The sequence below is a fragment of the Vulpes lagopus genome, chromosome 15 (assembly GCF_018345385.1).
Source record: "Vulpes lagopus strain Blue_001 chromosome 15, ASM1834538v1, whole genome shotgun sequence".
NCBI classification, from domain to species: domain Eukaryota; kingdom Metazoa; phylum Chordata; class Mammalia; order Carnivora; family Canidae; genus Vulpes; species Vulpes lagopus.
Genome location: NC_054838.1, coordinates 23,910,406 through 23,934,438, shown reverse-complemented (window position 1 = coordinate 23,934,438; position 24,033 = coordinate 23,910,406). Strand labels below are relative to the sequence as shown.

General features: G+C 44.1%; 1 protein-coding gene and 1 non-coding gene across 4 annotated transcripts in view; both read left to right on the top strand.

Annotated features, from left to right (window-relative positions):
* Positions 1-2,687: 2,687 nt before the first annotated feature.
* Positions 2,688-2,796, top strand: LOC121476716. The gene has a single exon (XR_005984005.1). It is a non-coding gene; the product is annotated as a U6 spliceosomal RNA (small nuclear RNA).
* Positions 2,797-3,879: 1,083 nt separating this feature from the next.
* The window catches only part of CLPB (caseinolytic mitochondrial matrix peptidase chaperone subunit B), a 144,555-nt gene continuing 124,401 nt past the window's right edge, over positions 3,880-24,033 (top strand). For all 3 annotated transcript variants that reach the window (XM_041730411.1, XM_041730410.1, XM_041730412.1), the window contains exons 1-2: positions 3,880-4,351; positions 8,147-8,198. In XM_041730411.1, the coding sequence (XP_041586345.1) occupies positions 3,931-4,351; positions 8,147-8,198 (473 nt within the window). In that variant the 5' untranslated portion in view covers positions 3,880-3,930. The remainder of the gene's footprint in view (positions 4,352-8,146; positions 8,199-24,033) is intronic.

The following is a 24,033-nucleotide window of genomic DNA, read 5'->3' as shown; positions in this document are numbered from 1 at the left end:
ACAAGTTGTAATTTTTTCTTGTGAGCTCTTTGGTCATGTCTTTTGCTTGAGGCTGCTCAAGGCTGCTAAGTTTGGATATGCAGTTCATGGAAGTTTAAGCTGAAATCTAGCAGCACACAGCTCAGCTAGTCATGCATGCTGTGACTCCTCAGGGAGGCCTGTTCTTTACTTTGCACAAAGGCACAGTATAAGCTAGCACAGGCATTGCTTTAGTCCATTTATCTCTTGTATGGTAGGTCTTTTGCATATTTTATAGGACTTTTCTGTATTATTTAGCCCTTCATCACTGTGGGGTAAATATATTTTTTCCCAGCTAGTCATTTTTTCACTGTGTATATTTCACTACCAGAATTTTTTTTTTTTTGTAGAGTCAGATATATCTTTTCTATTATGGGTTCTGAGTTTTGTGTCACACCCAGAAAACTTTCCTACTCCAGTTATTTGTTTAATTTATGTTTTCTCCTAACTCAATCCTGCCTTGCCCCCTCCTCATGGATGTTATTTGTGAAAATCAAATGAGGGATTCATTGGGCAAGTGCTTTGAGATCACCCAGTGGTGCAAGTTATGCAGTAAACTGAAGGGTTCTGGAAAGTTGTCTACAGTAGGAGGGGCTGAGTGCTGCAAACTTACCATCATCTTGTGACCTACCTGGTAATGAAAGCTCAGAGATCACCCTTCTGGCTAAGACCAGCCCTAAACTGGGAAGCATAAGTATTCTAAGAATACAGGGAGGGTGAAGCTGCTATAGTGAGTAGAGTGGTTAATAAGACAGGATGTCCTGGGAATCTCTTAAAATAGGAAGGTCAAAATGCTTTTGCTATTGAGTACCTTAATAAGTCATTTGTCCTTTTAACAGCTATTTACTGAGTTCCTTACTAAAGGATCAGAAATGAAAAACTCCATCTCTGCCTGCAAGAAGTTTAGAGTAGGGGAAGAACAAATATTGTTAAAATCTCTGATACCTAGAGCAATCTATACATTCAATGTAATCCCTATAAAAATACCATTAACTTATTTCACAGAGTTGGACAAATAATCCTACCTAAAGCAGACTCCCCAATGAGTCTCCCCAAATAATCCTAAAATTTGTATGGAACCAGAAAAGACCTTGAATATCCAAAGGATTGCTGAAAAAGAAAACCAAAACTGGTGGAATCACAATTCTGGACTTCAAGCTGTGCTACAAAGCTGTGATCATTAAGACAGTATGGTACTGGCACAAAAACAGACATATAGATGAATGGAACAAAATAGAGAACCCAGAAATGGACTGTCAACTCTATGGTCAACTCATCTTTGAAAAAGCAGGAAAGAATATACGATGGAAAAAAGACAGTCTCTTCAATAAATGCTGTTGGAAAAATTGGACAGCCACATGGAGAAGAATGAAACTGGACCATTTCCTCACACCATACACAAAAATAAACTCAAAATGGATGAAAGACCTAAATGTGAGTTAGGAATCCATCAAAATCCTAGAGGAGAACACAGGCAGCAACCTCTTTGACCTCAGCCACAGCAACTTCTTGCTAGACATGTCTCCAAAGGCAAAGGAAACAAAGGCAAAAATGAACTAAAGGGACTTCATCAAGATAAAAAGCTTTTACACAGCACAGGAAACAGTTGGCAAAACCAAAAGACAACCTACAGAATGGAGTAGGTATTGAGAGTCGAAGATATTTGCAAATGATAAATCAGATAAAGGACTAGTATCTAAAATATATAAATAATTTATCAAACTCAACACCCAAAGAATAAATAATCCAATGAAGAAATGGACAGAAGACATGAACAGACATTTCTCCAAAGAAGACATACAAGTGGCCAATAGACATATGAATTAATGCCCCACATCACTCGGTATCAGGGAAATACAAATCAAAACCACAATGAAATACACCAGTCAGAATGGCTAAAATGAACAAGTCAGGAAACAACAGATGTTGGTGAGGATGAGGAGAAAGAGGAACCCTCGTTAATTGTTGGTGGGAATGCAAGCTGGTGCAGCCATTCTGGAAAACAGTATGGAATTTCCTCAAAAAGTTGAAAATAGAGATACCCTATGACCCAGCAATCACACTACTGATATTTATCCCAAAGATACAAATGTAGTGATCTAAGGGGGGCACATGCATTCCACTGTTTATAGCAGCAATGTCTACCTACAATAGCCAAACTATTGAAAGAGCCCAGGTGTCCATTGACAAATGAATGGATAAAGAAGATATAGTATATATATAGATATACAATGGACTACTACTTAGCCATTAAAAAGAAAATGAAATCTTACCATTTGCAATGACATGGATGGAACTAGGGGATATTATGCTAAGTGAAACAAGTCAATCCAAGAAAGACAATTATCATGTGATCCCATTCATATATGGAATTTAACAAACAACAGAGGATCATAGTGGGAGAGTGGAAAAAATAAAACAAGACAAAATCAGAGAGAGAGATAACCCATAAGAGACTCATAATCATAGGAAACAAACAGGGTCACTGGAGGGAAGAGCGGGGAACAGGATAACTGAGTGATGAACATTAAGGAGGGCATGTGATGTAATGAGCACTGAGTATTATTTAAGACTGATGACTCACTGACCTCTACCTCTGAAACCAAAAAGATATTATATGTTAATTAATTGGATTTAAATAAAATTTTAAAAAAAGGAAGTTTAGAATAGGGTGCTTGCTTTGGCCACACATATACTAAAATTGGAACAATACAGAAAAGATTAGCATGACTCCTGCATAAGAATGCCATGCAAATTCCTGAAGTATTCCATATTTTTAAGAATGAAATCTTGCCATTTGCTGGGACATGAATGGAGCTAGAGAGTATTATGGTAAGCGAAATAAGTCAGTTAGAGAAAGGCAAATACAATATGATTTCACTCATATATGGAATGTAAGAAACAAAACAAATGAACAAAGCGGGGAAACCCTCAAGAAACTCAACTACAGAAAACAAACTGATGGTCACCAGAGGGGAGGTGGGTGGGGTGATGGTAAAATAGGTAATAGGGATTAAGGAATACACTTGCTGAGATGAGCACCGGTGTTGTATTAAGTGTTGAATCACTATATTGTACACTTGAAACTAACATTACACTGTATGATAACTGGAATTTAAATAAAAACTTAAAGATTAGTTTACAGTAGGGAATCCAAAGCACCCCTAGAGCAGGGAAAACAATTCTAGCTGTCATTTCTTGAAGACCTATTGTGAGCCAGGGACAGTGTCGGTCTACATATTATCTCATTTGACACAGGCAATCCTCTTGAAGGTAAACAGGAGTAACATTCCTTACCCAACTTCCCTGCATGCAGGTGTCATGAGATGCGATGCGACAGCCCACCTGAAAACCCTTTGAAAATAACACAAGTGAGAAAGCAAGACTAGGACTTATCTGTTTAACTGAGAGGAAGTCTGTGTAGGAAAATAAAGAGAATTGCTATTACAGGTATACTGGTTATTCTAGACAACTTTTTTTGAAAAGCTGCCCCAGGTTAAAAAGAGAATAGGCTAAAAGAAATAAGCATATGTTTCATAATAGGCTTTCTGCTGAAGATCCCTGAAACTGCGCCGCATATGTTAACTAAATTTGGCGGGAGGATCTGGGATTCGAACCTTAATTCTAATCTCCACGTTCCACTCAGGCATTTCCCCTTTTACCACGCCCCCTCACTCGAACTCCATTTCCCAACATGCACCGGGCTTCTCTAAGTCGACCGTCTTTGTGACGCGAGTTCCATGGCTTCCTGGGAAATGTAGTTTATTTGTTCTCCAGCTGCGGAAAAATCTAAGGCTGTGGACTACCACTCCCGTGAAGTACTGCAGAATTCCACCGCGTTCGCGGCGTCTTCGAACGCGCCGCGGCAGCCATGTTGGACGCGGCCAGCATAGGGGCCGGCACCAGGGGGTGATGGAAGCAGCTATCAGGATGCTGGGGTCCCTGGTGTTGAGGAGAACAGCGCCGGCGCCGCGGCTCCTTCTCCAGCTGCTTAGGTCCCCATCGCTCCGGAGTCATGGAAGTGCCTCCGGCCAGAGTGTGATCACCGCGGGCCGCGGGGAGCCGCAGTGGCTGAGGGCGGCCGTCTGGGGGCGCCCTGGATCATCGCCAGCCTTCCTCACCGGAGAAGGGGCAGCCACCTGGGGGCGCCAGGGAGGACGCCCCGAGACCCAGTGCCTCGTAGCCGCAACGTGGGGACGCCTTCCTAGCCCAGAAGAAACACTCCTGGGACAGGACAGCTGGAACAGGGTCCCCAACAGGGCCGGACTGAGCATGTGGGCCCTGGCCACGGCGCTAGTGGTTCACTGTTACAGCAAGAGCCCGTCCAACAAGGGTGATTATCCGTGCAGTCTGGGTTCGAGGAAGACAGAGGCGGGAGGAATGACCTGACTTATCTTTGGAGGGCAAGTGTTGCTTATAGATTTAGACCAGCAGAGCTTCAGTCCTGAGGGACCCAGACATCGTCTGGTTACCGGGGCAGGGTGGTGAACTGGAGAGCTCAGTGCCTGAGTTGTATAACTTCCTATCATAGGTCACTTCGTTTCTCTGGTCATTACTTTGTCCATCTGTACAATGGAAACGTTGGATGAGACATCTAAAATTAGAGCATGGTCCTTTTATGCTCTAATACTCAGCCCGGCCAAATTCCTCTCTTAAGAGGTCTCCAGGAAACCGCCATGTGTTCTAATGGCAACTACTAGATAGTTTAGAGACGTTTTTCCCATAACGTGGCCTAAGAAAGGAAGTAGAGACCTGGTTTCAATGCCAGCTTTGCCACCGCTCACCCCTTGCTGCTCCCTGGTATCAGCCACCCCCCCCCCCCCCCCCCCCGCCCCTTACACGGTAAAGAATTGATTTCTCAGTACTCTTACAGTGCTGTTGTTTTGAGTCTTGGAGTTCAGCAGCCAGGAGGCTGCTCATCAGACTCTTCAGGGGTTTTGTTGTCTGTGGTCTCAGGTGTGAGGTGATCTTGCCAAGCCAGGCTGTTGGCAGGAGAAGAAATACAAGGAAGTTGGATCCTTAGAGACCCAAAGTAACCATGAGGGATGGCAGACCCAGTTTGGCATCTCCCCTGCATGCGTGGAGCTGAGGAGGGACTGGGAAAGCAGGCAGAGAGCCAGATTTCTGGCCTGTATGAGCCCAGTCACTCAGATTCTCAGCTATTCCTCAAGGGGGAAGGCTGGGAAGCATGGTGTTCATAGGTTCCATGCGTCCCAAGCTCTGAGACTTGGGAGCAAGAGTGGGGACTACCTTGAACTTAGTTTATTTAGCAGGGTGTGGCCAGCTGTAAAGGAAGGGTCCTGAGTTGGAAGTAAGGACCTCAGAGATCCTGTTCTGGTTCTACTCCTAACTCCCACTGTGGCTTTGGACTCTTGCTTCTCTATCCTCATAGGCTGTTTGTTTCCTCATCTACAAAATTATGAGTTGAAATAGACTTTTAAGGGCTCTTCTAGCTTAGGCGTGCTGTAATTCTATAACTTTGAGCATTTTTTGAATACGCTCTGTGAGCCCAATTTTGGGAGGTGTGGAACTTCTAACAGCACAAAGTCATTTAAGGAGACCATGCAGGCAGTTAGGCCTGTGGTTCTGGTGAGTGGGTCTGACAATGTGTTGTTGGGGGATTTGAGGGCCAGCAGGGTCACGAAGGCATTCCTAGAAAATTGGTGGAGACCCCTGGAGGATGGGGAATTTGAACTTGAGTTCTGTAAGATGAAGCAAGAGATGAAAAGGAGAGTGACATTGTGAGCTCTGTGAGAGCAAGAAATGCAGCTTATCTTTTTTTCAGGTTGATACAAGTTCCTTCCTCTAATGCTTTCAACATCGTTTGTCCACCATAGCACCTGGAACTTAGTAGGTACTCCATAAATGTGTCTTGAGTTGGATTGTATTGCATGCAAAAGCTTCATGGATATGGGAGTCACAGGTCAGTGTGGTGTGTGCAGAGGCCAGCAAAGTAGCCAGCCTGGTTGGAGGACAGGGGGTCTTTGGAATGAGATGAGAGCAGATGGAGTGGGGCCCAGATGTCTGATAGGATGGTTTTTGGAGGGTTTGGAATTTCTCCTGTAGGCAGTGGAGAGCCATGGAAAATTCATGAGCAGGGAATGTCCCAAGGCTAGTATGCTTTGATGATTTGGGAAGGTGTTCAGGATCTTGCCTTAGAGGTTCCTAGGAGCTCCAATTTGTACTTTTTCTACTTACTAAAATAGGTACTGACCAAACCCTGATCACTTCCAACCCTTCAGACTTTGCTAGCCTATGCTATACCCTGATTTGGAGTTGGTAAGCTCAGGCCCTTTGTACATTGTGGTAGAAACTGTACCATGTAGGAGCTGGAGGCCCTGGTTTTCAGCTCCTTCCTCATTCCCCCAGTGACCTTGCTAAAGCCACTCGTTTCTGCAGAGTGAGGGAGGAGTGGATACAGTGATCTCTGAGGAAGCTTTGTTCCTCTTCCAACTGAAAGCTGCCTGAGCATCCTTGGATGTGTGCTTGGAGAACCATGGGGGAAGATAACAGGAGAGACCTGACCCTGGAGTCTAGGCTGACAGATGGGGTGGAGACACTAATTTTTGAACCACAGATCTGGTTTGCATATTCATGACATGGTGGCTATCTTATTATCCCTGCTCTTCACATAAGGAAACTGAGGCTCAGGAGATTAGATGAGTTGGCTCGGTCATACAACAAGTAAGTGGCAGAATTGGGGTGGGAGTTCAGGTCTGTCTGTCTCCTATCCTGCTCTTTCTACCCTACTGCAATGCCTCCTCTCATGTTTCACTGGATGAGTCTCTTGGCTGGACTGAGAACTCTCTGAGGCAGTGCTGGGTATGAGTCTCCAGTGTTCACCCAATGGAGCTCAAAACCTTGCTGGGCATATAGCGCTCCATGGGTATTTGAAAAAAATTTGCCTCTACTATGGAGTTTTTCTGAGCCGGGCAGTTTTTCTTTGTGGCCACAAGGTGGTGCCAACAGCCTGTAGGCTGCTCAGGCTAGGCCGGGCTTAGCATTGCTTTTCTGCTAGGTGATTCCTAAGGAATTGCCACCCTCTGCTTTGGGTCTCCCTTTTTCTGAGCTTGGCACTGAGGAGTTGGCAGATTTTTCAACCATCATTTCATTTCCTCGGCATCCTGTGAGGCTTGCAGGGCAAGAATTACTGCGTCTACTTATAGTCATGGAAGCTGGAGTTGAGAGGGAAAAGTGCTGCCACAGAGCAGGGAATAGGGGCAGGCTGTTGGAGCCAGGCCTCCTGACTCCTTGTCAAGACTCTTAACTCTCAGAGGAACCCACACCCCTGCCTGTTCCAACCCATTCTGTTCTTGGTGTCGGGTTGGTGACTTGTGATACGAGAATCAAAACTAGGTTGAGAGGGATGCATGGGTGGTTCAGTGGTTGAGCGTTTGTCTGCCTTCTGCTCAGGGCATGATCCTGGAGTCCTGGGATTGAGCCCCACTTTGGGCTCCCTGCGTGGAGCCTGCCTCTCTCTGTGTGTCTCTCATGAATAAATAAATAAAATCTTAAAAAAAAAAATAGGTTGAGAAATCAGTTGGGGGAGAAAGTGGGACAAGGTAGGGGAATGACTAATAACAATGACAGCCTTGTGAAATGTATTAGTCTGAGCTTTCTAGCTAATGAGTGAAGGGATTCATCTATCAAGCATTTGCCATAGACTACACATAGTTGCTAGCACTTTACCTGGATCACCTGTATGATAAGAGTTACAAAATTAGGGTATGTAATGAATGTGGAAGACAGATTAACAGTGGATACCATGCAGGCGGGGGATGATTAGCTTTCTCTTAATATACCTTGGCATCATTTTTCTTGTTAAAGCCATGTTTCTTTTCTTTCTTTTTTTAAATTTATTTTTATTGGCGGGGGGGGGGGGGGGAGGGGGGAACCCAAGCAGACTCTGCACTTAGTGTGGAGCCTGAAGCAGGGCTCAGTCTCAGAACCTTGAAATCATGACCCTAGCTGAAACCAAGAGTCAGATGCTTAACCGACTATGCCATCCTGGTGCCCTAAAGCCCATGTTTCTCAAGTGCTTCCATTTCCATTGTTTTCCTGGGCTCCCCATGCAGCTCTGATGGTAGGTCTTGGCCAGGGATCTGACCAGTGCCCCCTTTCTTTTCAGATATAGCCCTGATGGAAGCTGCTCGTGCCAACAATGTCCAAGAAGTCAGCAGGTGAGTGTTGGATCTCCAGGACTTGCTCTCTCCCACAAGAGAGCCTGAGCTGGGTGAACCCATTCCTCCAGTGGTGACTGCCTTAGAGGAAATCCTCATAGTAATCTGGGAAGTGAACCCTGTAAACTTCCCTATAGTCACAGTCACTTGGGCTCCAGGTCAACCTTTAGATTTTTTAAGGTAGGAAGTCAGCCCTGTGTCCCCTTATTTCTTGACCCCAAACATCTCTGGATCCTTCCACTGTCTTGTTCTTAGCAGGACATGGTGTATATTCCCTTCCACATCCTGTGGGTTCTTTACCGAATCTTCCCATTTGTTCTTATTTCTTTGTGGAACTGGCCATGTGTTATTGTTTGTTGCCTCCTTGGAATACAGGTGGGGACCCATGGAAAGGTTTGGGGATTTAGGAGGGAGCTGAAAGAAGCCTGTCAGGTCTTCTGAGGCTAGAAAGATCTGCCCAAAGGGTTGGGGTGCACATCCTGGACTCCTGCTCAGGAGCTAACTGCATTCTTCTGGCCTGGCTCAGCTGGGCCGCTTAGACCACTGGTAGGTTGGATCTGAGGTTCTTGGCAGGGACAAGACTTAGGTTGGGGCTTCGCCTGGTGCCAGGGCTGGGCAGTCTGTGTCCAGGATAGATGCTCAGACCGAGGCCAGCATAGGGCATCAGTATGGGCCTGTTGGTTAGGGGCAGAGGTTTTATTTTTGGTGAAATTAGTAGCCTGCACTGGGCCTCATCTTGACCTTTTTTGGCCCTTTCTATAAAACGAGGGGCCACAAGATATCCTCTCTTCCTTGCTACCACGTCCACATTTTAGACAGGAAGTCCCATGTTTTGGGTGGCTACCCCGCACCCATTGCCACATTCTTGGTGCTCCTCCTCACTCTAGCTGCCTGCACATTGAAGAAAGTGTTGAAAGTCAGCTGCAGGCCCCACCAAGACTTACGGCTTTGATTCCCTTTCATTTTATCTGCAGCATTATTATTGATTCTCAAGGGTGCTTTTGAGTATTAATGTTCAAGGCTTAGTTTTTAATAAACCACTTTTGGAAGTATGGGCTGGGAGTTGTTTCGTAGCCAAATAAATATGATGGAGCAATAGTTTAATAAACATGCAATGATGCATCTTAAAAACCAAGCACTGATGTCAGCTTGTTGTTATAAGAACCATTCATAACTGCCAGCTGTGCGTGGCATCTTCATTTCCCCAGAAACAGCTGAGCCTCGCTTCCTTACGCTGCAGTATAAGAGAGTGAGGGGGCAAAACTGGCTGTGCCCCCTCCTCTCAGGCCTTTGCTGACCTTTAAGTCACCTGTTGGTGATTGGTCAGCCTTCCTGCCGAGGACTGCCAGGCTGCTACTTTCCTCTGGCAACCCAGTTTAGGTGGTATATTTGCAAAGCAGCAATGCTATGAATCCACTTTTCCATCACCCTGGGGAGGCTGAGTTTACCCTATTCCATTGAGCCCCTGAGTGTTGATTATTTTAGCTCTTTCAAATACATGTTTTCAAATGTTTTTCTGATAGCAATTAAACACCTGCCAAAAGAATGCAGAAAGTGATTGGATTTGCGGTATGTGTGATGCAGAACATTCCTTCTCACGCATGTGGATAGCATTTGTAGGGGCCTTTCACGTGTATCTCTGGTTCTTTTCTCCTGCCTTCAGTTGTCTCATTTCTTTTGGTCATGATAACTCAGAGTCTCCCTTCACCCCTTGTAAGGGAGTCAGAGATGAGCAAGGCACAGATCCTGCCTTTCAGCGCAGCAATCTTACTCTTACTCTTCTCAGCTCCTGTGTCCCCCTCCGTCCCCCCACTCTGAGGCAAAAGGTAGCGAACAAACTGAGCAAAGGCAGGGAGCAGGAGGTGCTGGCTGGCTGCTGGGCCCAGTGTCATGTTGGTGCTGCTGAGGTGGTACATGTTCAGCACTGCAAGGGGAGAGGTGGAAGATGGTTTAAGACAAGCCAATGTGCAAGGTTTATTAAAATGCCTATGGTAAGGAGTGTTGAATTGTTATCCTATAAAGCAGTGATGAGACATGGAAGGTTTTTGAGCAGGGGAATGACCCAATTAGGATCATTCAGAAGGGTGAAAAATAAACAAGTAGGGGAGAAGCTATTTCTTTTTTTTTTTTTCTTAAATATTTTATTTATTTATTTATGAAAGACATACACAGAGAGAGAAGCAGAGACATAGGGAGAGGGAGAAGCAGGCTCCATGCCGAGAGCCCGATGTGGGACTTGATCCTGGGACTCCAGGATCACACCCTGAGCCGAAGGCAGACGCTCAACCGCTGAGCCACCCAGGTGTCCCGAGAGGCTATTTCAATAAGACAAATTCAAGGTGATCAAGGCCTGAATTAGGACATCTTTCCTTCCTCCTCTCCCAGAAGAGTTCTTGCTTATGAGTGAATGAATGGGCTTCTACTGCGTGCTGGAGATGGGAGATGACCCAGGCTTTGGTCTCAAGGAAACAGACATGTAACCTATCAATTACAGTTTTTTTCTGCTAACAGAGCTAGGCATACAGGTGGAGGTGGGGAGCCTGACTATCCTTGCTAGAAGAACAATTCTTTTGAATTCCCACAGCAGGTTCTTACTCAGCTTTTCCATGCCCTAGACTGCATAGGTGCTTCATGCTGCTCTTAGGTTCTTCCTTTGTGTCCTGCTTTTAGCTCTGCTCAGCTGACCTGCCTATAGCAGGATAGAGTCCCATTCTCAAATTAAAAAAAAATACTTAAACATAGCTTGTATTTGGTTAGGTCACCATGTGTATGATCAGTATGGTCTGTAATATCAGTATTTGGTATAAAACTCAGATCTAGTGAATAATATTGTCCTCTGCCGTTCTTTCCCTATTGCCCTCTGTGGGCCTCTGTGTATCTCTGCCTTGATGTCCCCTAACCTTCCTTAGCCCTAAAGCCTTGGGAAAGCTCTGGATAGTGAAGGCCGGCAGCCTGAGGTTCTTCTCCTCAGAGGGGAAGTGCTTCATCCTCCTCTTTAAGGATTCCCTGGAATCTGAAGTTCCTAGGTCCTGGATATGAGTCCTCTACACACACTACCCGTCTGTACTCTGTACTTATTACCCCCTGCTTAAATCCTTTCACACTCAGCTCCAGTGCTGCAGCCCTTATGAAGCCTTCCTTGATTCTTCTCACCTGGCTGTGATTTCTTCTTCCCTTGCTCCACATCTCCCTTCTTTTCTGGGAGGGTATGAAGGTCATCTGAAAAGGGCCAAGTCTGCCTATGGCAGAAGAATAATCCTTTTCTAGAAGAGAAGTTGGAGATTAGGGAGAGAATCAAGACTGATTATCAGGACTGAGGAGGCACTCAGACCACGAACAGGAGAAGCAGCAAGGGTCCTTGCTGCTCAAATCAGGAATCCTTAGAGACAACCTTTTGAGACAATCAAGCCAACAGCTCTGGACGGTCACCCTGATATGGGGGCACTGTTGACCTGCTTTATGTGGTGCTCGCTAACTGCATGTAGTGGGAGCCTGCCTGGCTGGAGGAGCAGGGCAGGATCTGCCACTCACCACATTCTGTTCTTGATATTAAGAAGGTTGTGAGCTAGACTTCACCTTAAACTACTGGATTGTGTGCCTCCCCACGCAGGGACAACTATTTCCCCACATCTCTTACTCTATTCACCAGCACAACAGAACTTGAGGAAAGTTGCTTTTTTACTGACTTTTCAGCAGACTTGAAGCAGGCTGTCCAGAGGCTTATTTCCATACTTCCATTGGCTATTTCGGAGGGAGGCTGAGTCCCTTCCCTTTCCCTTCCTTCTCTTCTTTCTCCCTGTGGCAACCATTTCCCCCCTCCTCCACCAAGGCACTTAAACCTTGTTAGTGTGTGCAGCTCTGACTCCTCGGGAGTGGAAGCCCTGTCCTGGGGCCCCTATCCCACCTGTCAGCATCACGAGCAGGTGGCCCTACTCCTGGGCTTAGCCTATACCCAAGCCTGGCTCCTGGATACAGGAACCACTCACCCGAAACCTAGGGCACAGGGCAGACTAAAGGCACATCTGTCCAGGCTTGGGCTGAGCCATGTGAGGAGCTATCAAGGCCAGGAGAAATGAGGCCTCCTGTTCTCCCAGTGGAGATCACATTTCCTTCAGTACAAACTTGAGTGAAAGACAACACCTCTACCCATTTCCCTTCTCCCAGCAGGGAGTTGGGCCTCTCTGCTGAGTGCATAACTCAGTTGTTCATCAGCCCAAACATTCTATAATGAAGGAACCCTGGTGATATCAATCTTGAACTTCAGACTGCCTGCCCTTTCCAGTATTCATTTGATCATGTGACAAAATTTACTGAGCACCTGTCATATGCTGGGTTCTGTGCTTGGCACCAGGGACATCTGACCAGACATAATTCCTGCCCTTCATGCAGGAGTCTGGGGAATACCGTGGCAACATTGTGTGATCAGTGCTGTGAGACAGGAACCCAGAAGATGCCCCTGAACAGTCTGGGAGACCGAAAGCATCCTAGAGGAAATGGCTTCAAATATCAGTAGGGCTTAGAAAATAGAAGGGTAAGGCTTTCCAGGCAAAGGGGGCTGCATGAGTGGTAGCACTGAAGCAAGAAACAGCCTAGGATGTGTGGTGTGGATGGGGGAATTATACATTATCTGGTTTTGTTTTGTTTTTATAAATTTATTTTTTATTGGTGTTCAATTTGCCAACATATAAAATAACACCCAGTGCTCATCCCATCAAGTGCCCCCTTTAGTGCCCGTCACCCAGTCAACCCCACCCCCTGCCCACCTCCCTTTCTACCACCCCTAGTTCGTTTCCCAGAGTTAGGTGTCTCTCATGTTCTGTCTCCCTTTCTGATATTTCCCACTCATTTTTTCTCCTTTCCCCTTTATTCCCTTTCACTATTTTTTATTTTCCCCAAATGAATGAGAATTATCTGGTATTGCTTGATCACAGTTTGAGGCCAGGAGGAACTAGAGAGAGGGAGGGACCTGGCTATGGAGGGCATCATCCATTTGTCCCTCAGTCATTCACCTGTCCTGCCTGTCTTCTTTGCCTAGCCCTGAGCTGAATTTGCTTTGGTGGCAACACCATGAGGAAGGAGAAGCAATTCCTGCCCTGGAGGAGCTCATGAACTCCCCAGGGGAGGGTAGAGTACATGAGTCAAAATTGAGAACCAGCAAAATATAAGGCACAGGTTGCCCAACTTCTATGAGTGTAGGTAACATGGAGATAATACCTATAACCCACAGAGTTGTAGAGTATTTGTTAATAACAAAAATAATACTTCATTTGACCAAGGTTTATGAGTGCTTATTAGGAGCAAGGCGTTGTTGGGCTTAGTGCTGGAAATACAGTGGTGAACAAGATTGACACAGTCCCTACCCTCTTGGTACTTACAGTCTAACTAGGAGCCAGTGACTAATTATGTAGACATAATTTTGTACTTCAGAATGAAGTGCAGTTTGACTTTTCAATAAATGGTTGTTGGGCCAACTGGATATCCACATGCAAAAAAATGCTGTGGAGGCCTCCCTCACCCATACACAAAAATTAACTCAAAATGGATCATAGACATAAATATAAAAGCTAAAATTATAAATCTTTGTGACCTTGGGTTGTGCAAAACTATCTTAGAGCATCAAAAGCACAAGAAACCAAAGAAAAAAGATAGATAAATTGGACTTCATTAAAATTGAAAACTTGGGGCACCTGGGTGGCTCAGGTGGTTAAGTGTCTGCCTGTGGCTCATGTCATGGTCTCAGGGTCCTGGGATTGAGCCCTGTGTTGGGCTCCATGCCCAGTGGGGAGTCTGCTTCTTTCTCTCTCACCCTCTGCCCCTACCCCCACTTGTACTCAAGCATTCTCTCTTAAATAAATAAATGAATTCTATTTTAAAAAATTGAAAATTTTGTGTTCAAAGGACACCTTCAAGAAAGTGAAAAGACTCTCCCATAGTGGGAGAACGTATTTGCAAAGTATATATCTGACAAGAGATTTGTACTCAGAAAATGTAAAGAACTCTTTAACTCAATAATAAAAAGATAATTTGAAAATGGGCAAAGAATCTGAATTGGTATCTCTCTAAAGAAGATACTCAAATGAGCACATGATCTTGAATATACATAAAGACACTTAACATCTTTCATCATTAGGGAAATACTAATCAAAACCACAATGAAAACAAAAACAACAACAACAAAAAAACCAATGAGATACCACTTCACACCTATTAGGATGGCTGTAAGCAGAAAGATGATAGTGTTTCTCAGGATGTGGAGAAATTGGAACCCTCATGTATTGCTGGTGGAGATGTGAAATGGTGAAACTACCTTGGATAAGACTCGGCATTTCCTCAATATATTAAACGTAGAGTTACCTTATGGCCCAGCAGGTCTGCTCTTAGGTACATAACCCAGAGAAATGAAGACACGAACATGAATGTTCATAGCAGTGTTATTCATAATACTCCAAAGAGGAAAACAACCCCCAAATCCATAAATGTTTGAATGGATAGATGAAAATAATACAGCCGTAGAGCAGAATATATTATTCATCAGTACGAAGGAATGGAGTAGTGCTATATGCTACAACATCAGTGAACCTTGAAGGTATTATGCTAACTGAAAGAGGTCAGACAAAAGACTACATATCATATGATTCAATTTATATGAAGTGTCCAGAGTAGACAAATCCATAGAGACAGAAAATAGATTAGTTATTGGCAAGGACTGGGGAGGTTGGGGTTGGGAGGGAATAGGGAACGACTGCTAATGAGTCCAGAGTTTCTTTTGGGGATGATGAAACTGTTCTGGAGTTAGTAGTCAAGATCGTACAACTCTGAATATACTAAAAACAATAGAGTTGTACACTTTTAACGGGTGGATTATATGGCATGTTAATTATATCTTCACAGTTGCTTAAAAAATAAAGTATAAGGCACTTGGAAATCTAACCTTGGATCTGGGAGGGATGGAGGAAAGGGTATGTATCAGTAAGGGAAAGCACTGGAGTATGTGGGATTGAAGTGAGCTCTGAAGGACGAAGTGAAAGTTAGAAGAACTTTCAGTTGGAGGGAATAGTAGGTGGAAGGCCTGGAGGAGTCAAGAACAGATAGATGTGAAGAAATCATGCAGTGAGAGAAGGCCAATCTGACTGGACTCTAGAGAGTAAGGGCAGGGTGACATGAACTGCAGCTGGAGAGTTAAGCAAAGACCATAACACACTGGGTCTGTAGTCATGGTGATGATTTTTATTTTTACTAAGATCACTGAGCATCCACTGAAAGATTTTAAGCCTGTGTGTGTGTGTGTGTGTGTGTGTGTGTGTGTGTGTGTGAGTGAGAGAGAGAGAGACAGAGAGAGAGAGAGAGAGAATGAGAGAGAGACCTAGTGACATGATCGAGATCTGTAACTTTCTCCAGATTTCTCCAGAAGCTGCATGGAGAATAGATTGATAGAGAGCCATGCTGGGTGCAAAAAGACTGGTTGAAAGCTGTTGGAATAGGCTAGAAGAGAGGATGTTGGCAGGTGATGACTTGGACTATGATGTCAGCAGAGATGGAGGAAGTAAGCTAGACAGCACTTGGTGGTTAGAGGGGTATCAGTGCTTGATACGTTGTATGTACTAATAAATGAATGTTAAAGGAATAAATAGAGTTGGATATCACTGATTAGGGAGAAGAAGGTGTTAATGAATTTCAGTTTTTTGGCCCAATCACTGTGTAGATGCTATTCACTGAGATGAAAGTGCTAGAGGAGAACTGGGTTGGGGGAAAATGATTATGAATTTGGTTTTAAACATGCTAAATTTAACATGCTAGTGAGATACTCAAGTGGAGATGTCTACTAGGCAGTTGAATGTATGTGTCATTCATACCCTTTCCACTGTATATACCATGCTGTCTCTCAAAAAAAGAATCTCAATGATCACTTTAGAGATTGTTTTGTTATCTTGTCTTGATTTCTAGTTTCATGGTTTTAGAAAATCAAGGAGTTCATACCAGCTCAGACTTGTTTACTAGATGCCTTGAAAAAAGGTCTTATTTGGTTTACAGTTCAGGAAAGAAGAAAGGGTTAGATTTTCTTGAGTGTTAAACACATTTGTTCTAGCTTTACGTTGATGGCTTGGTTTGGTTCTTGTCCCTGGATGCCCCAGCTTGGGGCTTGAGGCACTTGATGTCCCTATGCCAGAAGTAAGGTGTCCAGAATGTGCTCAGCTACAGCATAGGTAAATGTTCTGCACATTGATCCAGGGATTTTATCTAATTAACAAAAACCCTGGCTGGTAAATACATTTGGCTGTCTCGGGTCCTCAGAGAGGCTGTCTGTTTATTGATTGTAGTATCATTTTGGCTGGATGGGAAGATATTAATGATGGCATCAGAGCAACCAAACGTCCAGTTCTTTTAACCAGTAAACCAATGTCCTTGTGGTATACAGTAGATTGAAACAAAAGTTTTATTTTAGACCAAAGATCAAGGCTTCTAAATTGATGCTTGTTGTGAGAACTCCATAAGATCATCACACTGGTTTTTGAATGCTAGGGCATAACGCCCATAGGCTTTTTGAATACTGGGATGTTGGAAGGCAGTATAATGTTAATAGAAAGAATACAAGATTTTTAGAATGAGCAGATCTGGGTTCCACTTCGGACACAGTTACAAACTGGCTCTGGGACCCTTAATAAAATTCAAAGACTTTCCCTCTTTGAATCTTAGTTTTCCAAATCATGTTAATGGGGGTCCCACTGAGAACTTTGAAATACAATTTCCAGTGTTCAACCCTGCAGAGAAAACCAAGTCCCTTTGGAAAGATCCAGATTACACACTGAAACACTAGGCAAGCATCTCTGCAGAGATGTATGACTGGGTCTTTGCTTACTTGTTTCCTGGCTGGAGGGGGGGACTGGATTGACGGCTTTTTCTGAACTTCATAGGTAGGTGAGTTGTGGAAGCAGCCAGAACTGCACAGAACTGCACAGAAACTGCACAGAAGCCCAGCAGAATTGGGTGGTTGGCCAAGCACAGAAGCAGAGAACAGCCAAGGCCTATATGGGGAGTGGGTTGGGGTAGGGGGGTGGCTTGTAGGGAAGGGGATGTCCCTGAAAGGGATCCCAGCCTTGGGATGGAGCCTCTTGTGTTGGCCTTACTGCTGCTTGGCTGTGTGGCCTCAGTCCCTTAACTTCACTAAGTCCCTTAACTTCTTCAATGGCCTCAGTTTTGAAGTATCTTTTTAATATTTGTCAGACCACCCTCCCAGGTCTTGGGGAAGGTTCCAGGCAGGTGAACTCTTGTCTGGAAAATTACTCATCCTGTGGGGCATCAGTGTTATGTCTTCAGGAAGGCTTCAAGTGCCCTTACCCTCCCAGTACTTGTAGGTTTCCATAGTACCCTAAACCTCCTCTGTGACAGCACTTATCACCCCGTATTGGGATAAGTTATTTGTTTTCTTTCCCTCCCACAATACTCTGGGTTTTATAGATGGCAGACCATTGCTTTTATTCATTGCTGTTCATGTAGATAGTTTACAAGTACTTAATTGACTATTGCATAAGTTTTTTGTAAATGATAAAGAGCTAGGCAAATGTTAATAGTTATTTGCAGTTATAATAAATCTATAAACAGAGAACTGACCTCTCTTTCAAAAAATAATATAAAAATGGAGCATTAGTTCTTTTATTCAAAAAAGTGTCTACTATGTGCTGGCACTTTGCTAGGCCTTGATGGATCAGCGGTAAGCCAGAAATACAGGCGTCACCTCATGGAGCTTTGAGTCAGCTCAACATGTTGATCATGCAAATGTAAAATTACAAAAGAAAGAAAGAGATTATAGCTGTGACAGATGCTTCAAGGAAGGGTAAAGAGAATCCTAGAGCCTCTAGTGGATTTCTTTTGGTGAGGGAAAGCTTCCCAGAGGAAGCTTGAACTCTGATGAGGAGTTAACTTAGGTGGAGTAGGGCAGAAGAGCTTTTCTGGCAGAAAAAACCTTTATTTACAAAGACCCAGTGGAAGAAGGAAGGATGACAAGTGTGAAGGAGCCTGCAGCTCAAGGGTGTAGTGGTGGGGATGGTGGTGCCAGAATAAATGTTCAAGGCCATAGTAAGGAGCTTTGTCTTTATTCTAACAGCAGCAGTAGATGATTTGGTGGTGGTGGTGGGGGGTTGTTGGGTTGACATGATCAGCAACCTTTCTGATCTGAGAAACATCAGGAACCAATCTGAATGTTACCAGCTTGCGTGTGCCAGGATCTTCTTTGGCACTGATCCAGCCACTGAGGTAGGGTAGGTCACAAAGCTGCAGTCCCCAGGGTCCTGCAGCAGGGGCAGCAGTCAGGCTCTGTCTCCCCAACAGTATTGCTGTGGCCCCTCAGTGCTGCTTCTTGAAAATCCCAGCTCAATCATCACCATAGCACAGATCCTATCAGCCTGGCTAGAACCAGTTGGATTTTTTTCCCCCGAGGAATTTTCCTAGAAACTGAGGGAGAGAAATCCAAGTATACTGAAAATGGTCAAGCTCAGTGTGTCACTGGGCTTAATGATACTCACTTTAGCTTCTTCTTCTTCTTCTTTTTTTTTTTTTTTTTTTGTATTTTTTTTTATTGGAGTTTGATTTGCCAACATATAGTATAACACCCAGTGCTCATCCCATCAAGTGCCTCCCTCAGTGCCGGTTACCTAGTCACCCCATCCCCTGTCCACCTCCCCTTCCACTACCCCTTATTCATTTCCCAGAGTTAGGAGTCTCTCATGTCCTGTCACCCTCTCTGATTTTTCTCACACATTTTCCCTCCTTTCCCCTTTAATCCCTTTCACTATTTCTTATATTTTCCTGAATGAATGAAACCATATGGTTGTCCTCCGATTGACTTACTTCACTCAGCATAATACCCTCCAGTTCTATCCACGTTGAAGCAAATGGTGGGTATTTGTCGTTTCTAATGGCTGAGTAATATTCCATTGTATACATAAACCACATCTTCTTTATCCATTCATCTTTCAGACACTGAGGCTCCTTCCACAGTTTGGCTATTGTGGACATTGCTGCTATAAACATTGGGGTGCAGGTGTCTCAGTTTTTCACTGCATCTGTATCTTTGGGGTGAATCACCAATTTCATTTTAGCTTCTTGCCTCACAGTTCCTGCTCTGTCTCTGTCCTGTTTAAAAGCTTTCTCAGGAAATCTCACTTTAAAAAATCTCACTTTTGAACTTTGAGGCTCTTTTACACCCTTGTTCCTTCCCTCTCTTCCCTTCTGAGTTGGAGTCCCAGGTCCAGGCTCCCTCCTAAGGCAACAAGTGATTCTCCCATATGACTCTGTCATTGGGTCTGGCAGAGGTTCTCTTATCATTGGCAGGAATCCCAGTGATAAGGACTTTGGAGTCTGAGAAGGCAAGGTTTGATTCCCAGCTATGAGTCTGAGAAAACAAGAGTTGAATTCCAGCTGTGCCATTGGTCAGCTCTGTGACCTTGGGAAAGTTGCCTAACCTTTTCTAGCTTAGATTCTTACTCTGCAAAGTGAGATCATGATTGACCTACCTCACACTTTTGTTATGAGTAGTAAATGAGAAAATTAAATGAGAGAAACTACTTAGTGCTTGCTATGCCTAATGCATACTGAATGCTCTGTACATGGTAAGTTTTGTTACTAAATTTGTTAATTACACTAGGTTTTTGCCCCATCACTAGAAAAATAAGGTAATGGATAGAATTTTCCGAATATTCAGTTGTTACCCTGTATGTGTTTGTTAGCTTTTACTGGAGCTTTCAGAGATCTCCCAGACTAAAGAACCCAAGGCAAATGAATAGTAAGTGGGACAAAAAACAAAACAAAACAAAAAAACAGGCAATTATGCTTAGTTTTACTCCTTTTTCTAGAACTTACGTATATTAAGAATTTTATTTACTTTTTATAGGATCTTTTTTTTTAATAATTTATTTATTCACACATGAGAGAAGTAGAGACATAGGCAGAGGGAGAAGCAGGCTCTTTGCGAGGAGCCTGATGTGGGACTCAATCCCAGAACACGGGAACTACAATCTGAGCCAAAGGCAGACGCTCAACTCTGAGCCACCCAGGTGCCCCCAACTTTTTTTTTTTTTTTTTTTTAAGATTTAGTTATTTATTTGAGGGAAAGAGAGCACGAGCAGGGGGAAGGAGCAGAGGGAGAAGTAGACTCTCTGCTCAGTAAGGACCTGCACCAGGACTCAATCCTGGGACACTGGGAACATGACCTGAGCCAAAGGCAGACTCTTAACCAACTGAGCCATCCAGGATATTACTTTTTAATGGCATAATTTTTCATGCATTTGATTTTTACATGTATCAGTACATGTGCTATATAAAATGTTACAAAATAATACTTTAATAACATTGTTAAATATTACAGTGGCTGATGTTTATTGAATACCTTTTTTGAGGCAGATATTATGTGAGGCTTTAATCACTAAATCCTCATAACTCTGCAAGTAATAATAGCCCCATTTCACAGACATTGAAACAGAAATGTGGATTACTTGAGAAATTTACCCAAAGTTGCCCATTTGGAAGTGGCATACCACTTCAATTTACAGATGAAGAGGCCCGAGGCAGATAGAGGCTTCCTGGGATCACAGTTTCCTCAGCACTCTTCTAGGCTCCCGTTTCCTGTTGAGGGAGTGTTTTCTAGCTAGAGGGAGAACCCCTTCTGTCTGCCTTACTGGGAGTCTACAAGGTTCCTGAAGAGAAACTGACAGATCCAGACCCCTTATCCGTCTTCCCCTCTGCCCTTCACTCAACCCCGCACTCCCACCAGCCAAGTGTGGCCTTCCCCTCCATCTTGAAAACTCTATTCCACTTAGACTTGGCTTCTCACTGTCCCAGTTATGCAGCTTACTCATCCTACCTGGAAGCCTTTGCGGTGCTTTTCAGCTCCACCTCGTCCTGTCGAGATCCAGTTCTTGCTTCATCACCCACCTCAAGCCCTTTTTTTCCAGAAAGCGCTCCCTCACTGGAAATAATAGCTGTTCTTTATTAGATACCCACAGTATGTGAGGCAGAATACTAGACACCCTATGTGTATTATCTTCCTTTCTTGCTCTAGTATTGCAGAACAGATTGTGTTATATCCATTTTCCAGATGAGAAAACTTGAAGCTCAGATTCAGTGCTTACTACCTCACAGCTAGTAAATAGTGGAGCTGTGTGATTTAAACTGAGACCTATAGGAGTCCAAAGTACTTGCTTTTCTCACTGCAGGTCACTGCTTGTTCTAGCCCATGGTGAGCTTTCTTGTCCAATTCCCACAGCCTTAAAGTCTCTGCCATACAGTATCACGTTGAGTTTTCACTCCTTGCCTCTCAGACCTGTCTCCTCACCTAGGCTGTACCGTCACAGCAAGGTGGATCACCTCCTCCTGCCTCTACCATACCTAGTCACACAAGGCTGGCTGGGCACGCAGAAGGCACACAGTACAGATAGAGTCTGGCCGGTTGATTGATTGGTGGAATGAAACCCTGTTTATTCTCCAGAGGCTGCCCAGCAGGAGGGCACAGCAGCTGGGCAGGCGGGCTGGGCTCCCGGCCCTCAATTCATGTGGATGGGAGGTCCAGGAAGGCTGCCTCAGAATCCTCTCTGAGGCTGAGCCGAGGCTTCCATCTCAATGCCCTTTTGTTTGGGGGGGATAGCGCCCCGGCCTCCTGGGAAGTCTGTGTGTTTGACCAGCTTTTACAGATGGACAGTGAGTAGGGACAGGATATAAAGCACAAACAATTGGGGGAGGCCTCTGAATTCCCAGGGATTCAGAGACCAGCAGTCAGGGCAGGATCCATTCTAGAGCAGGTGACACTTAGTTACAGCTTTTGCACAGGTAGACAGGATCCAAGGCACTTTGGTCTCTGGTCTCAGGATTTCCTCTTCAGTATTCAAGTCCCTGTTTTAGGTTTTCTTCCCCGCCCCCCCCCCAAAGAGGTTTTTGCTGGGCAGCGTCCAGCCCTCAGTTGAGCTTCTCTACGTATGAAGCCCTGTCTGCCTCCTGAAGTTGATAAGCAGACTCTGAATGAGCAAATATTCATTTGTTCTTTTATTCTTTTTTTTTGAGATATAATCTATATACCATAAAATGTACCCTATTAAAGGGTACAGTGGTTTTTGGTATGTTATAAAATGATGTGACCATCACTACTATCTCATTCCGGAACATTTTCATCATTCCCTCACCCCAAAAAGACCTTAGTGCCATTAGCAGTCACTCTGTTTGTCCCCTCCCCTCAGACCTTGAAAACTACTAATCTACTTTCTCTCTCTATGAATTTGCCTATCTGGACATTTCCTAAATGGAATCATACAGTGTGGTCTTCTGTGACTGGCTTCTTTTATTTAGGGTTATGTTTTCAAGATTCATCCATGTTGGAGCATGTATCAGTACTTATTTCCTTTTTATGGCTAAATAATATTCCATGTATAGATATGCCACATTTTATTTATCATTTCATCAGGTGATGGATGTTCATATTTTTACTTTTTGGCTATTTTTAATAATTTTGCTCTGAACATTACAGGTTTTTATGTGAATGTACGTTTTCATATCTGTTGGGTAGATTCCTAGAAGTAGAACTGCTAGGTCATATGGTAACTCTATGTTTAAATTTTGAGGAGCTGACAGACTGTTTTCCAAAGTGGCTGTACTATTTTACATTCTTATCAGCAATGTATGAGGGTTCTGATCTCTCCAGTCTTTGCTAATACTGTATGTTATTATCTATCTTTTTTATTACAGCTATTCTAGTATGTGTGAAGTGGTATCTCATTGTAGTTTTTTTTTTAAGATTTTATTTATTTATTTATTCATGAGAGACAGAGAGAGAGAGGCAGAGACACAAGCAGAGGGAGAAGCAGACTCCACGCAGGGAGCCAGACGTGGGACTCAATCCCAGGCCTCCAGGGTCACGCCCTGGGCTGAAAGCGGCGCTAAACTGCTGAGCCACCCGGGCTTCCCCTCATTGTAGTTTTGATTTGCATTTCCCTGATGGCTAAGGGTCTGTCCATTGAGTATCTTGTCATGTACTTACTGGGCCATTTGTATATCTTCTTTGGCATTTATTTATTCTGGTTTTTGGGCATTTATTCTTAAGGCCCATTATAAGCATTATGCCCCATTTGGCATAGAAGAGCATAAAACATGTATCATGATGACCTATGCCTTTCAAGAACTTGCAGTCTGGTAAGAGAATTGTAATTAGTATGTAAGAATAGTTAAGGCTTGGGACGCCTCGGTTGCTCAGCAGTTAAGCGTCTGCCTTTGGCCCAGGTCATGATCCTGGAGACCCAGGATCAGGTCCCGCGTCGGGCTCCCTGCGTGGAGCCTGCTTCTCCCTCTGCCTGTGTCTCTGCCTCTCTCTCTCTCTCTCTCTCTCTCTCTCTCTCTGTGTGTGTGTCTCTCATGAGTAAATAAATAAAATCTTAAAAAAAAAAATAGTTAAGGCTTCATAGACAAGGTGGCGTTTAGTCTGGGCCTGGAGATAGGTAGTATTTGGATATAAGGAACTTAGTGGAAAGACTTCCTGGACATTTGGAGTGATGTAAGCAAGGGAAGTTTGTAATTAGAAAAACATTTTATCTTGTGATGAATTCTGAAGCAATATGTGTAAAAGCACTGGCATAGTACTTGACACATCTCTCTCTCAAATAAATAAAATCTTTAAAAAAAAGAGAAAGTTGTGGGGCTAATGTGGAGACTGCCATGAAGAAGAGAAGGAATGGATTGGGCCTTTCTTATCTTGAGTCTAGGAGAAGAGGATCTCTTCCAGGGGAGAAGGTTCTAGAAGGCAGAACTAATCAAAGAGTATCTCCCTCCCTCAGATCCCTCCTTTCCACTTAAGGGTTTC